Source organism: Falco biarmicus, chromosome 1 (genome assembly GCF_023638135.1).
Source record: "Falco biarmicus isolate bFalBia1 chromosome 1, bFalBia1.pri, whole genome shotgun sequence".
NCBI lineage: Eukaryota > Metazoa > Chordata > Aves > Falconiformes > Falconidae > Falco > Falco biarmicus.
The window spans coordinates 29978275-30002136 of record NC_079288.1 but is presented as its reverse complement, the minus strand read 5'-3'; the positions used below and the strand labels follow the sequence as shown (position 1 = coordinate 30002136).

General features: G+C 44.2%; 1 protein-coding gene across 1 annotated transcript; it reads left to right on the top strand.

Moving 5' to 3' along the window:
- Positions 1 to 1712: 1712 nt before the first annotated feature.
- LOC130141218 (acetoacetyl-CoA synthetase-like) lies at positions 1713 to 23836 on the top strand. Its single transcript, XM_056321986.1, has 9 exons — positions 1713 to 2104; positions 5358 to 5461; positions 9961 to 10105; positions 12683 to 12939; positions 16805 to 16919; positions 17466 to 17547; positions 18129 to 18276; positions 22488 to 22568; positions 23714 to 23836. Exons 1-9 carry the CDS (start codon positions 1987 to 1989, stop codon positions 23735 to 23737), a joined length of 1074 nt encoding a protein of 357 aa, XP_056177961.1. The 5' UTR covers positions 1713 to 1986; the 3' UTR covers positions 23738 to 23836.
- The last annotated feature ends 26 nt before the right edge of the window (positions 23837 to 23862 follow it).

Below are 23862 nucleotides of genomic sequence, written 5' to 3'. Positions count from 1 at the left end.
TGATGTGGGGCCAGGCGCGTGGCAGCCAATCAGGCGCGCCGGCGTCGTGGCCGCCGTGCGCCGCGCGGGATCCGTCCGCCGCGCGGGGCCGCCCGGTCCCAGGCCACCTGAGGGGCGGCGGCGGCGGCGGCGGGGCGGGCTGGGCGGTGGCCCCTCAGCCACGGCGCGGCGGGGAGCGGCGGAGCGGGGAATGCCTCGGGCCGCGGGTTACGAAAGTGAGGTAAAAATGGGAGATTTCAGGTTTGTTTCCAGTAGCCACAGGGAGTGCGTCAACGCCCGGCCGTGGCAGCTTCACCTGGAAGTCATGTCAGGTGTAATTCTGGGAGACCTGTAGAAAACCTGACGCAAAGCTCACCTTTACACCCCAGAGCAGGACAGACTGGGGGTAAGTTGATGTGGAGGGCTAGGGGCTGCCCTCGAGATCCCTGGCAGAGGGCTGTACTGACACTGATGTGTGCCGCAATACCTTGTATCCGAAGGCAGTACGTATATCCGCATCGGTTAGCAGTCTTGCTACTGTAATAAAAGTCTTGACATCCCAAAGGGCAAAAAAATGTGTTTTCCATAGGCATGCAGAGAGATGGAGTTTCTAGGTCGTTTTTCTCTGCCACAGGCTGCGGCTCCCAAGCCCAGATGAAACGGTGGAAGGGCCAGGCCCGGGCCTGGAGCAGGCATCCCGTGTGCCTGCTTTACCTCAGGCCTTGGCAGCCTGTCCGCGCCACAGATTTCACACCTCCACTGACCTCTCCCAGCGCTGCTGCCAAGGCAAGGGAGGCACTTAAAAGCAAATAATGTGGCCTATTTCCATCCCCAGCCTCTCTGAGTCCTCTGGGCTCTGGAGAGTTACTTGAACATACGCTATACGTACAGTCTTTCTTGAGGCAAGTCACTGCAGGATTGTTCAAGTCAAGTTGCCATGGCCTTCAAATTGAATAAAGTGGCAGTATTGCAGCAGCACAAAAATCGGAATGAAAGTTATAGGAAGTGTACTACTACTACGACATGTCTTTTACTTTCATATTTACACTGTATGCCTAATTTACCATCTAATTTGTGTTTTTCTAGGCTTCCCTGAATTAGAAGGGAAATCACGACCTTGAAAGTAACATTTACAGAAGCAGTACGTATGCACCGTGACTTGAGCGTTGCTATGGAGCACTTTGTTACCACCGCTTCTTGGTGAAAATCGGCTGTTGTGACATTGCAATTGCCAGTAAGAGCCAGACCTCGCATTTTGAAAGAAGAGAAGCAATCGATTTTAATCTGAGGTGCGAGCTCTGTAGGCAGAGCGCGTTACAAAAGCGTAACTGGGATAGTGAGGCTGTGGAGAAAGGCAGCTCTTGCCTCATTGTGGGTCCAAGACATCTGTCAGCGGAGACTGCTTCAGACCTGGGGGTGGGGGGGTGGAAATGCCAAAGCAGCAGCAGTTTTGCAGATGTGGAAAGAACGAAGCGATGGTGTGTCCCCCCCCCCCACCCCGCTGCCCGCACCGCGTGTGGTGGCCCTCAGGGGCGGCGGGGCTCTGCGCGTTAGTCCGGTGTTTCCGTCGCTCCCCGCGGCGGGGGCTGCCCTCAGGGCGGGGGCCGGGGGGATACGAGGCGGCCCCCAGTCGGGAGGAGCGCGGGGGCCGCTGCCGCCGGAGGGGAGGTACCGCTCGCCGGGGGGAGGCCGGGCGCTGCCGCCGTGAGGGGCCTCGCCGCAGCCGCTGCTGAGCCGGGCGGGGGCCGGCGCCTGCCCCCCGTTCACCCCGCACGACCGAGGGGGTGACTCGCCCTGTCCCGGCGGGCGGTGCGGTGCGCAACGCCCCGCACTCTTTTCTCCTCCGGCGGAAGGTTACGGGGTGCGGCGACCGGGGAGGGACCGGCCGCCCTTAAAGCGTGCGGCCGGAGGAGGGCGAGCGTAGTCAGGGCTGGGGCGGGGCGGTGTGGGGTGGGTTTCCCGCGGCACTGGCGGTAGCTCGCTGTGCTTGCTCGCCTGACAGCCACCATGTCCCGGGAGCCCGAGATCATGGAGTCGCAGGTGATGTGGGAGCCTGACACGAAGCGCAACACCCACATGGACCGGTTCCGCGCCGCCGTGGCCAGCAGCTGCGGGCTCCGCCTGGGTGAGCGCCGGGCGGGGGGGCCCTGGGGGCCGTGCTCTGACTGGGGGAAGGGGGAGGAGGGGGGGAAGTCGTGCGGGGCTCTGCTTCCCCGGGGCTGGCCTTACCGCGGTGGCTGCGGGCAGTCTGCCTGTCCCGGATAGCCGGGTGGGGGGCAAGGCGCCTGCACACCCCACCTGGGGCGGGGGTGGGGGGTGAGGTGTCCCAGGCTGCGAGAGGGATGCTCGGCTTGTGCCTGGGGTAGAGGTCTCCGGTGCAGCATCTCGTGTAGCGTGAAGATCCAGGCTGATGGGGCATGCAAACAGCCTTTGCTGCGGCTGCCGGGTGGCAGCCCAGGCGGCGGCCGTGCTGGTACCAGCTCTGTGCTCCCGGCTGCTCCTGTGTGGGCCAGGCCCTGCGTGCAGGGTTTTCCTTGGGCCTGGAGCGATGCTGTGGTGACCTGGTGGTGTAAGGGGATGTGGGAAGGAGGGATCTCTGCCACCGTGGCTGTGAGGCTCCTGTGAGCCTTAGTATAGTGCTTTAATGGTATACATATGTGAGATCTGAATTAAGGCCATGCTCGTCTTTCTTTGTGATGAGTATGTTTTTGTAATATTTAAACACGCTGGGAAGGGAAAGGTGATGTGTAAGCTGGTTCAGGGGTGGAAGTTTTGGTTCTTTTGCTGTGCATCTGCCTAAGCTCTAGAACTTAAAGCTCTGCTTCATGCTCATTCAGAAATACCTGTATGGCTGTGAATAGGTGTGCAGTCCTTGCAGCTGGAAACAACCTGTCAGTTTTGAGTGTAGTACCCCTTTGAGTAGGGGCTTGGACCTCCAGAGGTGGCTTTCAACCCAGATTGCCATGGTTTTCCAGTGACTGTGGTGGTGTCTCTGGGGTTATCAGGAGCCAGCGGTGCTGGCTGTGTGGGTTCATTCACATCATGAGCCAGGTGGATGCCAGTGCATGTGGGGGTCACATAAACCAGCTTGGTTTATGCCGTCTGGTTTCCCAGAGTGTCTGGGGACGGGGTTGACTTGTGTAGCTTTCCTGTAATGGCTTGTCTGATGGGGACTGGAGGGAGTGGTTTTGGCAAGTGGCCTGACAATTTTGTCAGTGCAGTATAAATGTGTCTGTGGCATAAGCAGACATATTCTGGAGTAGTAGCAAAGTAGCTAGTGCTTCTAGCGGTTCCTGTCTGGAAGACAATTGCGTACCTCGCTTGGGAACTTACTGTGTCGGCAAGCCAGGTCATTACTCTGACTGGTGGGGGATTTCCCATTATCGTGTCAGAACTCCTGCTACATAGGAAGTAAGCTACTACAGGTTTTTAGCTAACTCCTGAGTAGAAAAGCCATGTAACTGGTACTTGTATGATCAAGACCAAATACAGTTTCAGATGGGCTTCCCATGTTTACGGATGTAGCAACTAGAATTCTTTTCAGTCCATTTTGAAGCGGCTGTCTCCATTCAAAAGTGGATTCCTGGGCGTATATAGAAACTTTTGTCAAGTTCCATTAGATTTGAAGCGGCGTTCATTGGTCTGTGTGCTATGCAACAATGAAGAATGGATTCTTTATGTAACGTTAAGATGTGGACTCGCCGAGGAGAGCTGAGGGCAATGTAACCCTTTGAACAGCATGGCTCTGTCCAACCCTGAAAACATAGTGACAAGATGCAGTGTTTGACTGCTGGCTAAGAGGACTATGCCCTGAAGGACTTGCATGCTAAAGCTCATTTTGGGGTCAAACCGTGTAGACAAGACAGAACGGACTGTTCATGTTATAAGAAATCAAGTTAGTGGTGACTTGTAGCTTTTTGCATTTATCAGATTACTTGGAGCAACTGGTACAACTGATTATTATTTTTTTTTTTTCTTCTTTGAAGGAGGAGATGGAAATTTGAACTTTCCTCTGGTAAAGTCTTAGCCCCACGCCAGCTGATGTGCGTTGTATAGAGTGGTGAAGAGTAACTTGGGTGGAGTGTAAAAATAAAAAAAGGATGTAGGAGGCTGAGGCAATATGTAGGCAGAAGCTGAGTTACGGAGAAGGGTCTTTGTGTCTGTGTCAGTAATACCTAGGGAGCAATCTGATATCGATGGAAAAGACTGAGTGGAATAAGATGTGGAAGGGGCAGACTGGGTGGGGAAACAGCTGTAGTGATCGAGTGTAAGTGTAGAGATGGCTTGGAATGGGGTTTTTTTTTCCTCTTATAAAGCTGGAAGATGTCCTCCTTGTAGGAGGAGGATGCAAAGATGATTTCTGAAGCAGAGCTGGATAACAGAATGACAAACCAAAGAGAATTTGAGAAAATGACTTCAGGTGGTTTAGCTGGAAGCATTAAATAGGAAGCACAGTTGGCAGAGCAGGAAACTGTTAGTACTGTCACTTATGGCAGACTTGTATTCAATTTGGCTGTTGGCACAGCTTCAGACAGTGTGGCCATGACTTGGGAGTGTCACTTTCAAGCTGGTGATGAGGAATCAGCTTCAGTTAGTCATACCCAAGACTGTTCTACACGCTGAATTTCAGTATTTGGTTTGAATTGTGGAGTTTTGATATGCATTCCTCGGGTTACTTGATTGGTATCACAGTCATGCAAGATTTAAACTGCTTGCTTCCATGTTTTTAATGTCGGGTCACGGTTTTACTATCTAGCTAGTAAACATCTCTTTTTAGCTTCATTCATGCTGGTTTAGCATGAGAAGGTAAGCTGCAGTCTGTCAGACCCCTTATTCGTTAAGGAATAATGCATGCTTCCTTTGTAACAGTGCTGTTGATGCTACAGTTAGATGACAAGTGCATCTAATCTCCGTGTTGCCATGCTCTTGGAGGTCTTTGGTCCCAGACTGGAGCCATAAGGGTTCTTGTCAGGAAGACTTGTTTATCTTCTGCTGTATTAAATCATTTGGTTGATGATACGATGGGGAGCGGAAATACCAGTGAGCGGGACAGAGTCTCTGAAGTATCTCATCTTTGGTTTCACTGAGGGAGTGGGTAGATGTTGCACAGAGTTACTAGAAGAGGTCTCTGTCTCTGTGGTGGTGAATGGCTTGTAACGGGTGAAATGTTGCCGTGTGTTCAGGTAGACCGTTTCTGTTGATGCTATAGTCACTTGCCCTGTACAGAAGGGATCTGTTCTGACCTACTCTATGTGATCAGTTTGACCTTACTAGTTGTTTTAGCCACAAATTTTCTTTATCCAGGATCTCTGTAATTATAGTTTGTTTACATTCCTATAATTCTCTACATAATGCTAACGGGTATCTATTACTTCTAGCCAACTACAATGACTTATACCAGTGGTCAGTGGAATCCTTCTCAGACTTCTGGGCAGAATTCTGGAAGTACAGTAACATTGTATGTTCTCGCCTGTATGATGAGGTAAGTGTTTCTCTTGGTCAAGTGCAACGCAAGATGGGAATAAACCAGTTTTACAATCAGTCTTTTGACCTGTTCCTGGAACCTTTGCAAGTGATGTGAGGAATCTGTCGAGTGTACAGTCCTGAATTTCCTTGTGTGGTGGGTGGTGGTGTTCTGTTGCTGGTACACGTTAGGACAGTGAAATCGCGAAGTTCTGTTGTCCTAAACAGTTCTGCTGTAGTGTCCTTGTGGTTATTGTGCTCTCGTATACCTTGCAAGTCCTGGCTGCTTGTGGGGAGTCTACCAATATACTGCTTTCTGCTCTTAGATCATGCTGGCAGAATATCATCTTGATTTTGTAAATGCTGGCATGCAGTCAAGTTCATGTTTATGTTCCCTGAGTCAGCTTATCTGATAAGCACACCTCTTGCACTCTGGTTTTGTAGAACTGGTTGTGGAAGTCTCTGCAACCAGATGTGGGCTTGAAATGTCTCTGAGGGAACGGTAGTGGTTGACTGCAGTCACAGGTGGAATACCAGACCATGCTGCGGTGTTGCCTTGAGGTAAAGGTGACCTTGAAGCTCTTGCGCATGGAGGGCAAAGCTGGAGCCCTTGGTACAGCCCTGTTGTAGGGTATCGGCATCACCCTGTGGTTTTCCATCTGAGGAAGATGATTGGCTAATTACTTTAAGAGCTCGACACAGGGGAGCCTTCCTTGGATTTAGTAAAGAGAGGACTGGACTTCTGTCTTAATCCCTGGAGGCCATCTGTTCCAAGCACACTCGGAGTACTGGCAGTTTTGCAGAGGGAACTGGTAAGTTTCTTTTGCCTCTTCCTGTCTTAGAGATTTCTGTGCTGTGTGATATGATAAAGTGGTTCCTCCTGCTGTGAAACTGTGCTCGGGTGTTGTGATGTGACCCACCCTTTAGAAAGGTGAATTGAGCAAGAATGTAAGAATTAGCCTGCCTTTTGAAGTATGTAGTCTGAAGACTAAACATTGATCTTTTATCTTCTCTAGATGGTAGTTCAAAATCTGACCGGGTTGTATTTGCATCCTGTATTTTCTTGACATACTCTGTGCTGCTAGCAAGGCCATCTTTCTAAATTTCCACATGAATGCAAATTGTCCTGAGCAAGTAGTTCAGAGGAGCTGTTTTGCACCTGCGTATCTGTACTGAGCAAGCTGGACAGTAACACTTTTCTCTTGCTTTGCAGGGCCGGTGCTCCTGGAAGTCTGGCCCTCCAGACACCGCCAGTGGCGGCTGAACTGGAAGGGAGGCTGAAGCAGGCAGCGGTGGCTTAAAAACGCAGGTTTCCTGAGGATAAGGAGCAAGAAGACGAGGATGTTTAGGAAGGCTTTAACCAGACTACTTGTGAGCTTCTGGGCCCCTGCGTGCCTGTTCTCACATCATGGCGAGACCATTGTAGATCTTAAAACGGGAGCAGCAGTCAGCTGACAGACAAGTACTGCGGGAGATCCTTGACTCACTTTTAATGGCTATTGCTGTTTGCCTCTAGCTTCCCCCTAGTGTCAGCTTCAAGGCTTGGCTCCAGCTTTGAGCGTCAAAGCTGACTTGCTGTTGGTCCTTACCATGGGTCCTTTTCTGTTGTATGTCAGGAGGAAAGGCTGGTCACAGTAACTGAGCTGTTCTGTGGTAGCTAAAGAGCTGAGAAGGTTTGATTTGAAGTGTCGTATGACTTGATCCTTGCTGCTTGTTGGAAGTAAGCATTATGCTTTGGGGAAGATAGTTTTTTTCATGAACTGGAGATGACTCCTTTGTCCCCAGCCAGGTAAACAGTTTATACTCCCACAGGTCATTCCAAGAAAGCCAATAAAACCTTCTATATGTATAAAATACAAGAAGCCAGTGTTTTATTTAAACTTAGTAAAGTTTTTAAGTGTTTGTAGACATGCTCATGTCACTCTGCAGCATTTGACATCCATGTCACTTTTAAAAGAAGTACTGCAAGTACTTGCAGTATAGAAAGCTAGATTGGCACGGCAGCATTGGTGGTGTTACGTCAAGTAGCTGTTCATATGAAATGCCTTAAAACTTTCAACTTTCTGCTACGAGAAGCTGTTATTCCTGTGGAGGGAGTGTTTTCTGGTATTGTCTGCTCTCTAGCTTTTCATGAGGCATGCTGTTTTGCTGCTCTTGCTCTTCAGGTGATACAGAACCTCATATGTACCACCGTAAGGCAAGGATTATCTGTCTCGTGGTAAGGGTGAGATTCATTCTCGAAGGTATAGTCTCTGCTTAGGGTAAGCACAGTCGCTGGGGCATGACAATGCATGGTTCTAGCGCAGCTAGCAAACCACTTCAGTGAGGGAAAATGCAGTAGAGGTGTGGACAGGCGATACTGCTAATATGATGCTTTTTTGTAGCTGCTGAGGTTTGGGAAGTAGTCACTGATGAGCTGCTATGAAAAGCAATTGTAGAACAGGAGCTGGTGGTGTGGGAGTACAGCTGATAGTTGGCATGTTCACCTAACCACACAGATGGGCCTTGTGTGCTTCAGTGCTGCTGTGGGTGGGAGTACAGCCTTACTCATTAAAGGAGGAGTGCAGTCAGCAGCACTGTAGACTGCACTCTTTCCCTGTACTTGCTGAGCGTTTGGGACTGTATGAAGTGAAAGACTTGTTGCAAAGCTCTGCATTTTTACAAGCCTGCTAGAACTGAGGTCTTCCAGTAAAAATGAGAAGACCTTCAGTTTCTGTTGCTTGCTGAGACCTTGCCTCTAAGGGAGAGATCAGGTTGTTTGTGTAACAGAGTACCACTACCAAAGGGATTGGGCTTAACGAGGAGTCATGGGTGTTAATGGAGTAGAAAATGATGGAGCATCAAGTATAGGAGTCCAGCACCTTATGCTAGCGGAGCTCTTTGAAGGGGTGGTGTTCCTCTTCAGGAAAAAATAGAATTGTATTAGAACTTGTCCTGGAAAATGTTGGAAACATTCTGCTTGCTTTTCTGCAAGCTGAGGAAGTTGGGAATGAGTCACTTTTCAAGAGTGGCCTCTAATTACTGCAGTAATACATGCTGGTATAAAACAATATTTCTGTAGCCAGAGTTGATAAACTATAAATGTTGTAAGTCAGTTCTAGGCAATCGTTACAAGCAGAGAAATCTGCTTGAGTTCCCATTTTTAGAAAATTCACTTCAAGTGAAAGTAGTAGAGTACCTCACATGAGCTTCAAGTTCTCTTCTACAAATTCAGGATTGCCGATGGTAATAAACACACTGCGTGTCTGAAAGCACAACAATATTAGGTTTTCTGGAATGGGAAGCATTTTGAGTTCTGCCTGGCTTTCAGAAGAGCTCTTTACTTGGTCCAAAAGAATGCTGTTTCTGGCGATGCATGTGCAGTCCATGAGAGAACCTGAGGGTATAAACGGAAGCTTTCAAAAATACAACTGTAGACTAGTCAATTTTAAGATAAGAAAATTCATGTGCTGCTGGGCAGTTGAATCTCTAAACAGTGGGGCATTTTGGAAAGAATTTACCTAACTTTGTGGCTAATGCTAAGGGGCTCTTTACCTATCACTGTTTTGAAAGGTATAGTCTTAACTGTGACTTAACAAGGGGTCATTTAATATTTTGAGGCTTGATTAGTTCAGGATGGGGGAGGCTGTTTCAGCTGAACATGGCTTTTGCGACTTTTCATTAACGTGTTTCAATTCTTTGTGTGTCTTAGGGCTAAGACATAAGTGGGGAATTCCTTAATGTGGGCTTATTAGGTTGAACCATCTTTTTAGAAAATGGCAAGTGAAGGCTGGTAGAAATGCGTGCAGTCAGTTTGTGGTACAGTATTTCTTGGGTGTGGAGGTTAGTTGCGGTCCTTCTTCTGCACTCTGGACGAAGCTGTGGAGTACTTAAATGTTTACGACAACTGAATCCTAAAAAAAAATAAATTAAAAAAAAAATCAGAAAATTAACTAAAAAGTTCAAGCTTTTTATTCTGTGTTTGACTATACATTTCCCTTACTTAGTCTAGGGTTAATTTGAATTACCCTTGTCTGAGTTCCTGCTGTTGGACTCTGTACCTTGTGACTCATGCTGGGGAGGAATGGGTACTCGCACCTTCCCAGGTTTGGTTTTCGTAAGGGGGAGGCTGGGTGGTGTGGCCTGCTAGGGAGCTGCAACACACTGTAGCTCAGTCCCTGGTTGGGATGTTTCCAGAGGCAAAGCCCTGGTGTGCACTGTGGTTTGTGTGTGTCTTGTGGTCTGGATGTAGTCATAGTGGTTTGCTTCCCTCTGTGTATTTAAGGCTGGTCCAAAGGTAGGACTGTCAGCAAGGAACTGTTTCTAGTTTTATTGTAATGATGTCTTTGCTTGTGACAGTTGACGAGTAACTAATCCTTCCAAGCCTGTAGTGTCTGTTTGCCATCTGTAAGCTGGGAAAAATGATTCTTGCCTGGTGGAGTGTATGAAGAGCTTGGAATTAATGAGCTGATTTCTGTACAATGCTCTGAAAAAGAAATTACATTGCAGTTTTCCGCTAATACGTTATTTTATTTTCAGGTGGTTGATACATCCAAAAGTATTGCAGATGTCCCGGAATGGTTTAAAGGCAGCCGTCTGAACTATGCAGAAAATCTTCTGAAGCACAAGGACAATGACAAGATTGCACTGTATGCAGCAAGTAAGAAAAAATTAATGGCTTATAGTTGTAGTTCACTGGACTAGGCCTTAAAACAGCTCTCCTTTTTATGAGTCCTGGAAATAAACTGGCTTGGGTGAGGAGGAAAAGAGGAAAATGAAGTCGGGAACTCTGCAGAATCTACAGTACAGCTCTGCAAAAACCCAGCAAAACATGCTCTGGGACTATAGATAGTTCTGCAGGTTTATGGCAAATTAAAGTTGTCTTAGAATGTGCTTGAATTCGTTTAGGTAGTGGAGATCATGCTGCGTTCAGCATCACTCTATTTGAGCTATTACTTCACACTTGTTATAAACACTTGCCTAATGCCTGCCTTCAGCAAGCCTTTTGGCACTGTTACTTGATACTGCCTTTCCCACTCTCTTACTATGCCTTTTTTTCTTGCGAATGCTCAGGACTACATGGGGCGTAGGTAGGAATTAACTCTTCTTACTGTGTTGTCAACAGCAAGGAAAGTTATATGAATGGGAGACTCGGAATTTTGCTTTTCTGGAACACTGCAGCTCAGTCTTATTTTTTTTTGCTGTGCTGGAGAAGATTTAAGTCTGGTAAAATCTGGACGTACTCCGTGCTGAGGGTGGTGATATTAAGACAATGTCCCTTCCCTGTGTTTGCTGACTTTGGTAACTTAAACACGATTCTAATCTCTGTTTGATGGGATTAGCTTCTATGCGGGTGAGTGAGTGCTTCCCTAGGGAGTTGTATTCTGAGCTTCCCTTCTGCTGGACCTAATCCTTATCGTAAGACCAAGCAGTGATGCTTCTTAATAGCTCAACAATAAACAACGAACTCCTACAGCTCATGAGGAGAGAAAATTACGCAGAACTATGGATTGATTGTGTAGGCGTTAGAAGTCTTGGATTCTGATTTCTGATGCATAGGGATCAGGTTTTGAATTACATGTGTTAGTGCTGTTCAGATAGCTGTTCAGAAACAATATGAGACAACAGAACAGTCTTCTGTAAGCTTACTGCTGGAGAAGAAATACTTATCACTTGCATTTTACTGTATAGAGGTATTGGAAGAAACCTCTCTGATCCTATGTATGTGTATATAAATGTAGAATCATCACCTACCAGTTCAGAGAGAATGGGAAAATCTGTGACCCAGTTCCGGTGTAGTAAGAATGGATCTGGTGAAGCCTGGCGGAAATGAGGCTGGTGACAGGAAGCTGGCTTCGAAGGGATGGACTATATATATTACATAACTATATAGTATTATACTATATAATTATTGAACGCCACAAACTAAGGGCAGTTCTAGGGAGTAATTTATATCTTAACATGGTATGAGTTTTTACTCAGTTGTGTGTTTTTTCCAGAAATTGTTGGCCTTAAGTCATAGTGCTGCTTTTGGAGTTGCTACTCTCAAAACCACAGCAGTTTAGAGACTGACTGAAGTGGTCAAGCTGGTTTAAGAAACAGATTTCACTGACTTTTGAATTGCGAAGAAAAACCTCAGTTCAAGGGGTTTTTTTTAAAGTCTACTTCTTACAAAGTTGAAAAAGGATGGATTTTTTTCAAGCTGTAGGCACACTGGCAAAAATCAAGCTTAGTACCCTCCTACTTGATAAAGTTAACATAGCAGAAATAGCTATTAAGGTCTGGGACCTTAGTTCCTGTCCTGAAACGTACATCCCTAAATAATCTATCTTTCAAAAGTGCCTAGCACTAGTGAGCGTTTGCTGTCTGATAGATAGTTGTGGAGCACCTGCAGCTTGCACTGCAGTCCAAGATCTGTCAGTGCTTGCTGCTTTTTTAGTGGGTTGGAAAGCATTTTTATTGCCATTTCAGTTTGCTTTCAAACACTGAATTCTAATTAGGTGTCCAAGTACTGTAATTAGGCCTGTCATGTGCCTTTTTTAAGGACTTGGGCATCTTCTTGGTTGCTTAAGAGATCTTTGATCTACCTTAGTGTAGTTGGTGAATTTTGACTGCATGTTTTCATTTGTGGGTTGGATTCTGATCAGTTGAGAGTCAGTCTCAGCCACCCAGCACCTTCTGGAGAGCTGGTCAAATGGAGCCCACTGAAAATGTAACTTTCTTGATGTTTGGTTCTTCCGTGTGCCTTGGTAAACTGAATTTAAACCTTGAAATCTTCCTGTAAGTTGATGAGATAAGCCTGAAGAGCTCCATTGGTGTGATGATGTTCCAGGGCTTGTCACACTGTATTACTTCCTTATCAGCTGAGACGCTGGTTTTGCTTGTTTGTGTTTAAGATTCTGGTAGTGTCTACCAGACAATGTTTAGCTTTGTAAAGTGGCATCCCCACTTTTGAACTGAGTATTTATAACCTTTGCTTCCAGCTACTTGTTCCTTTTCTAAGGGGTGTTTCTACAGACCTGTTCTGTTCCCCTGCTTGGTGCTGTATCCTTAGTCTCTATGTAGCCTATTCAATCCACAAACTTTTTCTCTCTCTCCCAGTTGTTCTGTGGAGCATGCTGCCCTCTTATCCTGAAAGTCTCATTAATTAAGCAGAAACTTTTGTAAATTGGGAGTAACCTTGTAGATAGAGAAATGGATACAACTCTTTTTATAAAAGGGATTGTGTCTTACTCCTTGTGCAACTGATTTGACTTCGAAGGAGGAAGTGACGATTGTGTGGAAAATTTCAAAGGATCCTTCAGTCTGGGACTTTTCATTTTTGGTCTGTTTGAAGTGGCGATTGTATACGTTATGTTTACTGTTAAGATTTTGTGGTTTTTAGTTTCTTCAGTCTCTAACCGTTCAAATTCTGCCATAGGTTACTTACCAAACCGCATTCATGCGGTGGAAGCAATGCTCGCTGCTGCAAGTATTGGTGCTATCTGGAGTTCAACATCACCGGACTTTGGCATTAACGTGAGTAGCTGTATTATCAGGTGGTGTAGAAAAGCTCTCCTCCTGTTTGAGACAGACGTGAAAGTGACAGTGCGGGATATAGATCCTGTTTGCTTTAGCCTTACTGCCATCTCCTGGCACAGCCAAGTACACCAGATATTTTTTTTTTTCTGGCTACCACAAACTGAATGAAAACTCGTGCTTTCAGTTGTCAATAATGACTTTCAGCGTAGTAATTCGAGTATCTTTTAGCTGACTCACAGGGGGATATTTTCAGGCAGAATCCATGGTCTTGGTGAGCTTCTATTAATTGTGCAAATGAGCAGCAATGCAACAGTTGTCTGGGACTTGGCCCTTCATTCCCAAATCTTTTCCCAGGCTGCTTAGCCACGATCCAGTTCCTTTGCCCAAGTAGTTCCTTCCTCTGCCTTCTGCGTGGTTAAACTGAGCACTATCCCACCTGGTTTCCTCGAGGAGGCTTTGTTTGCCAACAAGGCGAGGGATTTCAGGCTAATATCACTAACTCAATTCTTTTTAGCATAGGAATAAATGCTGCGTGTAAAATACGGTAAAAATTTTTGCGATATCATTATGATATCCAAACAGATGTTGCAGTGTTCACTGGAAGCTTTGGGAACGTATTTTACTTTCTTTGGAAAGTCTTTAGCACACGTCATAAGCAGCAACAGGTGCGAATCACTTCTAAAATGGAGTGTTCTATCTAAAATGTGCTTGAAATCATGCTTTTTTTGCACTGCAGAACAGAGAAAATACCAAAGGTGGGGTTTTTTTTAGGTAATGCGTACCCTCAGTCTCAGTGTTTAACCCCCGTAGCTGGTTAGATGTAGGGAACTGTCCTCTCTGGATTAGCGCTAGAGGGCAGCAGCATTCCGCTTTCTCGCACTCGAGGTTGTATCATTGGGAAAAAAAAATGATTAAAAAAGTCATTACAGCACGTAATGATCAATCTGTTCTACAAATATTTTCTGCTTGCTCAGAAAATGACAGTATGGAGTATTTTCTTTGCAATGTGATTTGATCTCTCATCTGGGGGAAGATTGTTCATTTTGCTTGCATTACAGAGTACTGGTGTGTTTTCTGTCCACGTTGATGTGCTGTTATTTTCAGTGCCCAGCTTACTTAGTTTTTGTGATAGTTTCATTAAAAAACTTAGCCTTGGAGCAGCAGTGCCATTGATATCATTTATTCTCCTTTGGCTTGGCAGCATGTGTTGGTGTATGAATTCAAACCCTAAAATCTTGAGGGAGATCAGCAGAGGTTCTCAGGGATATTGGCTTCCACCCTAAGGAAAATATATTCCTGCTTCTGTGCAGTTGCGTTAGTCCTGTTAACATAAATGAAGATTTTGTTTGTGTTTTGGGAAATAGTGTAGCATTTTCAATATTTCAAACCCAATTGTGTGTATATATTTTGTGAAGCTTAGAAAACGTCACTGTTCGGAACTGCCTACACGTTGCAGGCTCTGAATGCCATACCTCTGAAGACTGTGCAAGCGTTCAGGAAGTCTGCCGTCAGAGAACCAGTGAGCTCCCTCCCACGCAGAACGCCACTCTTGGCAGCTTTTGCTTCATTTCTCTAGTCCCTGTTATCCATTTACATATATTAATAGGAAAGTGGTTCTTTGCAGCCTGTGCATAAGAAGTTGGATATGTAAGTTTAAAAAGAGGCTGTGCTCTTGGGTCTGTGAGAAACCTTTGGTGAGCCCTAGCAAAGCCAGGGCAGCTCCGTTCATGGGGTCCTTCTCAACCTTTAGTACCGGATTTGAGGCTCATAGACTAGAACGAGCCATATCTGTTTTACCTGAGCTTTTCATGATTTTCGTGAAAGCAGTTCCTTGCTGAGCCATCTGGTTGGATTAAAGTTCCAGTGTCGCAGTTACCTATTCCATCTGTTTGTATTGCCTTTGTATCATACCAGGCTGCCCTGTGGGATTTGATCTTGCCAGTGCTAATGAATCCAACTGGGTGTGTTAGCAGGATTGGTAAAACCCTGAGAATTGTAGTTATCCCAGCTTCTGATTTGCATTTCTCTTCAAATTTGATTCTTCTGTTAGAATACCCTTAGTCCTCTCATTGGTCTTTGTTTTTAAACATCAGACAGCATGGATATAGGGTATGTATGCTCTGTGCTCAGCGTGAATGTGTATACATGCATACATATGCACACATACATAAGCGCACACATGCTATGTGTGATTTGGCTGCTTGGTCTGTTCTTTGAAAATGGTATGAAGTAGGTATGATAACATACCTAAAATAGCAGGAAACTCGATTTCATACTCCCTTAGAGAGTAATTTTAATGCATTAAGCCTACATGTCTGAGTGTGTTAGGTAATGTGTTAAGGGCTTCTTGAAACCCTCTTCTGCCACCAAAACAGATTCTGGTGATTTTTGTTTTGAACTAATTGATCAAGTTAGGTGTCAATGCATTGTCACTCTATTTTCTTGTGATGTGAGCAAGGAAGAGGAAGTGCATCTCGGGGTGGCAGGAGGGAAAGCTGTTAAGTGACATACTTAGCAGACAGGTCCGTGTTCATATTTTGCCATATCCCTGTACCTCGCCTGTGGTGGTCAGTGAGCTTGCCTAAAAAGACAACAGGGAGAAGTTGTTGGGGCAGGACCTCTGTACTTTTGCAGCAGCCTCTCTTGTAACCCTGACCAGCCCAGCTGGGAAAGGAGGAGTTTAGTAGAGATTAGTTGACTGTAATGTTTTTGCATTGGTCTTTTGATTTGGTAATAATTTGTCTCGCTTTGGCTGCAAAACAGAGGACAAAGCAGGAGATGGAGAGAAATAAAAAATGCTGTGAAGAATAAACACAACTGAAGTCTTGAGGGTTTTTTTTTTTCAGTATGATTTAGGATACTGTTCTTGAACAGTTAGCTGACAATTTTACAATACAGAATAATCTTGTTCTTAATGTTTCAAGTAATGTAGCTAGAGAGGAATGAACATGACTGTGTGCTGAGAGCTTTTTAGTAGAAGGATTTACTTCTTGCTGTTGAATACAAAAAGATCTATTTCTGGCATGCTGCTGCATGCAGTGTACCTAGGGAAAAAAAAAAAAAATACCAGAAGGATTTTTTCTCTCAAATGTGATAATAGCTGTGGTGAATTCCTGAGTACAGTGTAAGCTGGAGGACACCTGAAAATTCAGCATTTGAACGTGTCCTTCCCTAGAGGTTCTAAAGGAGCTGTGGTAGGCTTGTTGGTAGTATGTACGTACGTTTTCAATATCTAGTTGTTCTGGTAGAAATCAGTGGCACGGTTTCCTTTGTTAATTGTAGCAGAGCAAAGCGGTCAGTTCCTATGAAGTGCCACCTTGCCATGTGATAAACACATCCTCTGGAAGACTGGTGGCTTTTTTTTTTTTCCCCCAGTGAGACTACCAAACTACTGGGACATTGTCAAAGCAGCCCTGGGGCAGTTCACAAGGGCATAGAGAGCACCTGCCTGCAGATGCAGACAGGAGTGTTGTGGACCTTCAGGTAAATTAAGTGCTTAACTCCTGCTCACATCACAGGTGCTTATCCTCTTAAGGTGAGTTTGTAAGTCTGACTTCCACGGTGAAATTTTAACTGCTTTGTGAACTTGATCTTTCAGTGAACAATGTCCTGTGATCTGTGGTGGTTTTATCTTTGTTGTTGGTTGATATATTTGGGGGTCATGAAATAAATTGTTACAAACCTGTTGTACTTTGAAGATCTTGGGAGAGTGGAAGACAAACTGGCAGTCTTTTAACAATTCTCCTGCTAATTCTTGACTCTACTCCTTTCTTGAATTTAGATTTGCTTTTAGCATCCAGTGCATTTTCCTACTGTAGCAATTTAATTCCATTCTTTAACTAACTTTTCTCTGTGTCCTTAGGGTGTACTGGACAGATTTTCCCAAATTCAGCCTAAGCTCATCTTCTCTGTTGAAGCTGTTATATACAATGGCAAAGAACATAACCACCTGGAAAAGCTGCTCAGTGTGGTGAAAGGTATTTCATTGCATACCATCTAGTCTTAGTCATGCTGCAGTTGTGTGAGCGCTCAAAGGCTGCACTGCCATTAAAAGTGTCATTTTTGAGCTGCTTGTCACTGTCCTTCCTACTTTACGGTATCTCTGTGGCCACTTAGGATTTCAGAACTGATGTGAATAAAAACTAACCAGTCTTTTGTGTAATTCTATCACTCTTTTGCTAGCTTAAACATATCACCATAAATCAGCAGTGTAAGTGGGGGAACGGGGACTGATGATGCTGGGTGGTTTTTTTTTAAGCCCAAGTGAAGTGCTGCTGAAGGCAAATGAAGAGGTATTACATCACTAAAGCTTGCAGGTTTACACATGTATTTTTAAAGGGCTGGCAATATTGAGGAAACTATCTCTTAGGTAACAATTCAGTCTTTTGGGGTTTCAGTACTTGGCGCATCAGAATTGTTTCTGTTGCTTAGTGCATTACACTGAACGGTCCAATCGGGCAGAAAAGGCCTTTGTTTTATGTAACTGAATGTAGGAAATAATTTTTTTTTCTTCCTTCTTCCAGGGCTTCCAGATGTAAAAAAAGTGGTGGTGATTCCGTATGTCTCCTCAAGGGAAGCCATAGATATTTCTAAGATTCCAAACAGGTAATGGGAGCTTGTGAGCTGTGACTGTCCTAAGGGGGGATGAGATGGATGCTGATACCTATCGCAAGTTCAAGAGGTCAGGCAGTTTCAAAAGCTAGCATTTAGCCAGTGTTTGTAATGTGGGTCCAGCTTCATACTGAAAACAGTAGTAGTATGTTGCTGCAGACGTTTTGCTTCTACAAAATCACTGTTGGTATTAATGATTCTTAAATTAAGGCAAAATTCAATAGGATATAGAAGGGAGAAGAACGTGGCTTCCAGAAATGACTAATTAATAATGTAAGTGACACTTTTAGGGATAATTTGTTTTGCTTTTTAACTGCCCTGGGTTATGGAGGTTAGATACTTTTGGAGTCACATCTCAATTACTATACTAATGTTTTACTTTAAAACCAAGAAAGGAAATAAAATAATCAGCAATTTGAAGAGTAGAAAGACTGGGAATACAAGTACTGTACATAGTGTGAAGATACAGCTTATCATAAAAGAGCTGTTAGATACAGAGGAAGTCCTATATATGGGCTGGGGTAATGTTTTTCAAATATTTTTTTGAAATGTTTCTTTCCCCCCCTCTTATGCAGTGTCTTTTTAGAAGACTTCCTTGCTACCGGGAAAGGAGACCAGGCCCCTCAGCTGGAGTTTGAACAGCTGCCTTTCAGTCATCCTCTCTTTATCATGTATTCGTCAGGCACAACAGGGGCACCAAAATGCATGGTTCATTCAGCAGGGGTATGTCTTCCCTCCTGGAGCTGCGCTATCTATATCTAACTACCGGGGTTATATTTTTCCTTTAACGGTATCATACCACGGTGTATACTCCAAGGAGGAATTGATTGCTGCCACTTTTTCAACAACTTGCAATGAAACTTTTCTATTTGTAAGTGACTGAAAGCAAGTATGGATTAATAAGGATGTAAAATAGTTTGGTGTAGAGATTGGTGTGGAGACCTTTCAGATTTCAGCTGTTTCCTGGGAGTTAAGCATCAGTCAGAAAAGCATTAGTAGAACTGGCCCAACTGGTAGTTGAAGAAAGGCCAGATAACTTGAATTGGGTGCTTGGAACTGATTTTTGGACACTGTCAAGTTGAGGCCCATAGAGAGCTTGCAGGTTTTATTATCTAGAATTTTTTTGGCTGTAAACTTTACTCCCTATGTTTATCAGTTCAGAGCATGTCATCTTCACCACTCCTTTTTATAAGGAAGGAAGCCAGAAGGCTGGCTGTCTCTTTGGGTGTAGGTTTTGCTTTGTATGGAGGCTTTGCTTTAGGCTTTGTCTTGTTGTGGCTAGAGGTATGTACAACATTACTGACAAAATGACCTGTGCTCACATGCTTTCCATCTACTCTAGTCATGTTCTAAAAGTTGTTCTGGGCAACTTACTAAAGTTCAGGAAATTTTTCCAGCCGTCAGGCATGCAGTTGGAACTTTAACTCTGCCATTAGTATAGTCCTTAATAAAAAGCAGGGCTTTTTCCCCTTAAGGCAGGCAGAATGTGTTGTCTAGCACATTTGTGCAGTTTAACTTATACAATTTGGTACAACTGTTAGCCAGAGTTCATAGTTTCTGCTGTTAGCTCACAGTCAGGAGGAGCATCTTGCGAGACTGGCTGTAGCGTTGTCTAGGTAGCCGGAAGGCAGGATCACCTTGATGTTACAGCCGCAGTGTGTATGTTCTAGCCTCCCTTTGATGGCAAGGACTGGAGGATTTGCCCACAGACAAATCCCATGCTGCCTGTAAACACCTGACTTTGTACATTATCAATAGGAGATCATACCAGGGAGCATGTGACATAAAATGGTCCCTTTGGGACACGAGTCCTGTGTTTGCGAAGAAGAAAGGAGGAGGTATATTTTGAAGCTTGACAGCTGTTTTGAAGCTGTGCTGGCTTTAGACTGGTTAAGTACTTGCAGAGATGGATTAGCAAAAACAAGACGGGTGTTTTGTTCAGTGTTCAGTGATGAACAGTAGAGATGAAAAACACTGACGTAGCTCAGAGAACAGGACTTCTGTGTGGCACAGTTCTTTCCTTTCCATGTTACCTGTATGGCTGCTTAGGTTGCCCTTGAATTGTTGCCTCTGCTCTCCATCCGAATAGTCTTCTCGGTTCATACAGAGCTACCTTAGACTTCAGGTGAAGACTACTCATTCTTGCTGGGGAGGAGAGAATGGGATGGTTTGCGGAGTGGGATATGTTATTTATGAGGATTCTCTGTTCCCACTGAGCAGCTCTCTAGTTCCTGTATTGCAGGGTGATTTTTTTTTTTTTTTGTCATTTCCCCTTGAGTTCTGGTGCTAACACCTCTGGCCTAAAAGCACACTGTTGCATCAGAGGCTCCCATGGTTTGTGTGCTTTGTATGTGTCAGTCTGGATAAGGCCTGTAGGTAAAAATCCATGCAAAGAAATTCTGAGGTGTCTTCTGCACGCTTGCTTGGCTTCCTATGTTCTGGGCTGAATCTCGTTTCCACTGGAATAGGAGGATTCTCACTGATTTCAACAAAAGCAGAATTAGCCCACAGTCTCTTGTCTCATTTTCCAGCCTCAGATTAAGCAAGGTTTGGGTTTGACAGTTAAAAATGCAAAAAGAGGTGACATTTCAGTAAAGACATTTCTATTATTGCAGTGTGTTTCGATACTGTTTTGTTGCTGTACTGATCTTACAGATGCCAATAGGCAGCTTACTTCAAATTCACAACTCTGTGTGTCTAATCCTGCAGTATGTTTCTGTTTTCTCCGCACATATTCTGTTTTCTTGATACACAGTGAAATAACATATGTAAATAAAGAAAATGAAGCCAGGTCGTGGGAGATGATTTAAAAAGTCGTTCCTCAGAGGGAGTAAGCTTGTTTCTGGTCTTGGAAATAAAGCTGTATTGTCTTGAACAATTGGGCATGCTGTGGGAAGACGTTTGGAGGGTTCTTTCTAATAATTGAAAAACATCAGTGAGTAGTTGTTGTTCTTAAGTCCCAAAAGCATTGGTGGCGATTCTTACCTTGTTGATACAGGCCCCTTTTCAGTTTTATTCCATATTCTCAACTACTTAACGGGAGAATTTTTTGATAAAACTCCGATCAGTTTGTTTCTGTCTGTGTTGAGGACTCGCAAGACCTGGGCTTAAATAGCTGTGCTGCCGCAGGCTGCTTGTGTAACTGCTGGCAAATCGCGTGGGGATTTTCTCACTCAGGCTCTTTCTGAACGCTGTATAGAGAACGCTGCTGGTGTGAGACCAGGACCATGAGTAGCTGCTCTTTCTCTACGTGACGGCTTAGCACTGGTCCCTTATGTGCTGATGATGTGGTTCAGCAGCAGCCCTGCCTGCTGTTTTTTGGACACTCAGATGCTCGGCGCTTTTATCAGCTGTATGTTAAGCCCAATGAAGACAAGCAGACCAGTAAGTTTTCTGTCAGCTGCCAGATCTGTGTCATAGTCAATGCTGAGGATTTATTTTGAGGGTCATACAAGTCCTATAAATAAACTTGAGAGAGCATCATGGGCTGTAAGCTTTTTAGAGCAGCTATACCTTCTACCACAATACCTCTGTTTCTGGACTGTGACTTACCAGATTTTGCAGGGAAACAGTTCATAGCCTCTGCCTAGTCATTGTTAACAGAACAGTTTTGGTTCCAAAAGTGTAAACCAGCACCAACTAAATGAAGGAAAAAGAAAACAAATACTTATAATTTAATGTGTCTTTAATTTCACGATCTTGTGTGGCTCTTTCAGATTCACCTGCAGGGCAAAGATGCTTACCTTTATAAATGGAACAATTATGTTAACACCTGCAGTGTTTTTGGCAACCTTAAAGTTAGAAACAGTGTTTCTAAATCCTGATTTGTATTTTTTTTCGGTTTAAAATGAAGATAGACACAGCTGCCGCTAGGCGGCAGCATTGTGACAGCTTGGTGTGTTCAAACCAGTAGCAGGTGAATTCAGACCTGGCTCCTTTGAGCTGCAAAGAGAAAATAAGATTTACTCCTTTATTTTTATTTAATGTTTTCTGCCTTTTCTCCTGAAGCGTGTGCCAGTTTCATGACTCTCTTTTTCATTTCGAATGTTCATCTGTAACCTTTTTCTTCCGACATAAATCTTGTTCCGTGCTTATGAGGCTCTTAATAGTTCCACTATAACTCCTTGCATAAATGCAAAAAGCATCTTTATTTTAAAATCAACTACATGAATTTGTCAGTGCAGTGAAGTGACTTAATGAAGTAGTTTGTAAATTTATTTATCCTAACAAGGTACGCTTTAATGATGATCAGGAAGGTACTTTAGCAGCATTTTGAACAAAGAGAAACGGGAGCAATATGTTTAACTACGTTATTACTATTGATGCTTTGAGCAGTGAGATTTTTTCACATTGCTAGTCACACACATACATGAGAGATGTATATAGTTAGGTCTTTTGTCTCCTAGATGTTAACAGGTAAGATGGCTTGGGTACGTAGTGTTAATGCGTAGCAGCTGCTGCAGTTTATAGCAGTTCTAGGTCCTTCATCCCTCCCAGTTGCCTTGATATTCTGAAAATGAAACTGAAAAGTCAAAGGGCTTACTTTCGTGGAAAACATGACTGGTAAAAGCATGCTATTAAAATTCCAGCCTGTGTGGAGTACTCTGCAACTGTGATGGCTGAGCAGAGTTGGAAGTGAAGGAAGTTATTAATTCCATGGAGTAAAAGTGATGTGCGGTGGGAATTGCTGAGGTCTAATGAGAGACGCTGAAAAGTTGTGTGAGAAAACGGAGAATGTAATTGCTGCTGCTGTTGTAGATAGGCCCTGGGATTTAGTTCAGTTGTGGTTAAAGGAAATACTTGCCGTTAATCCTGGAGTGCATCCGGCAAAGTATTGCCAACATTAGGTTTTTTCTGAAGCCTGAATGTGCTGTCAAGAGTTTTGCTTTTCACTTGTGTGAACTTGATTTTTTTCTTTCTCTGTTCTTTTTCAGGGTACGCTAATACAGCATCTGAAGGAACACATTCTTCATGGCAACATGACCAGCAATGACGTTCTTATGTACTATACAACGGCAAGTGTGGCTTATTAAGGCATTTTAAAGAACACTTCAATCTATTTTTCCTATAAAGATAGGAGAGCTTTTCATACAAGTCTACAAGTACATTTTTATGTATTTTTAATTCTTGTTCGGCAAGGGATTGTCCTACTTCCCTGAGTTGAAAAAAAATCAGGTGGAATAATAAAATGCATCGGGAACCTTTCTGATGAAAGGTCAAACCAGTGTTAAATGTTTCTGATCTAATTAGTGAGGAAGTAAGTTGATTTTTTACAGTCTCTTAGGCTTATTGATCTGCCTCATCAATATCACCAGCAACATAGGCTCCACCTTCCTGCATCATGCAAAGCTAGACCATGCTGAAGATGAGAATTTCTGTTGTGACTCTGTTTTGGTGGTGAAGGAAAGAAGCTGGCCAACTTTAAGTTCAGTAAAGGAAAGGGACTAAAACTGATCTATGTAGGAGTTCAGGTACGTAGTGGGTTTTCTTTATGCTGTGCTGAGGAAAATTATTCCAAAGTCTTCTATTACTGTAACTGTTTGAGAAGGCTAATGTCTTTCCTCAAGAGTTCCTTTCTAAACTTCAACAGTGATAGTCAATTTCCAGACTCCATGGAGTTGTTACAAGTGTCTTGTCCTCCAGATAGGAAAATGAGTCTTTTTTTGGGAAGGGGGTGAGCGGGGGAGTGTTGGCTCCAGAGTAAGATGGCTACTGCTATCATTCACTGAGCAAATCTGGCCCAAGAGGGTCTGTTCTGTAGTTTTTCCGAGCAGAGCACTGTTCGACCTCTCATAGCCCGGTTAGTTTCAGGAAGAAACTGTGATCTTCACGGATGAGTTTACTAATTAGTTCATCACCTTGAACCTGGTGATAACTTGTTTATGCTGCAAAATTTGCCTTTCTCATAATGAAACCCACCCCCCTTGATTTTATCTCCATGTAGTGTGAACATTGTGACCTTTGCATGCTATAGGCGTTAATATCCCACCTATGAAGGAACGTGGAGGCCTGGCTGGGCTTGCCTTGCTCTTTAGTTACTCGGTTCTCTGAACCATGAATTCATCAAAAGCTTTCTTAGGATTTTTGTGCTGTGAAAAACTGCTTGCGACTGTGGTCAGTGTTATTTTCTGCAAAGTAACCTCTGTGATGTTTCTCATAGCAACAAGGATATTCCTGCCTCTAATTTCACGATTCATGAAGTCCACTGCAGCAGATTTCTTGCAGCGTGCCAGTACTGCGAGGTTTACATCCCGATTTCGGAAATGAAGAACCATTTTGCATCTGAGCACGTGGAGGTGAGAAACGCAT

What these genes read in the sequence shown, in the direction of transcription:
- LOC130141218 (XM_056321986.1), top strand. Translation starts at nt 1,987, where the DNA reads ATGTCCCGGGAGCCCGAGATCATGGAGTCGCAGGTGATGTGGGAGCCT. An exon ending in CAGCTGCGGGCTCCGCCTGG is followed by an intron (nt 2,105 to 5,357) that starts GTGAGCGCCGGG and finishes TATTACTTCTAG; the next exon opens with CCAACTACAATGACTTATAC. An exon ending in TTCTTATGTACTATACAACG is followed by an intron (nt 22,569 to 23,713) that starts GCAAGTGTGGCT and finishes TGTTTCTCATAG; the next exon opens with CAACAAGGATATTCCTGCCT.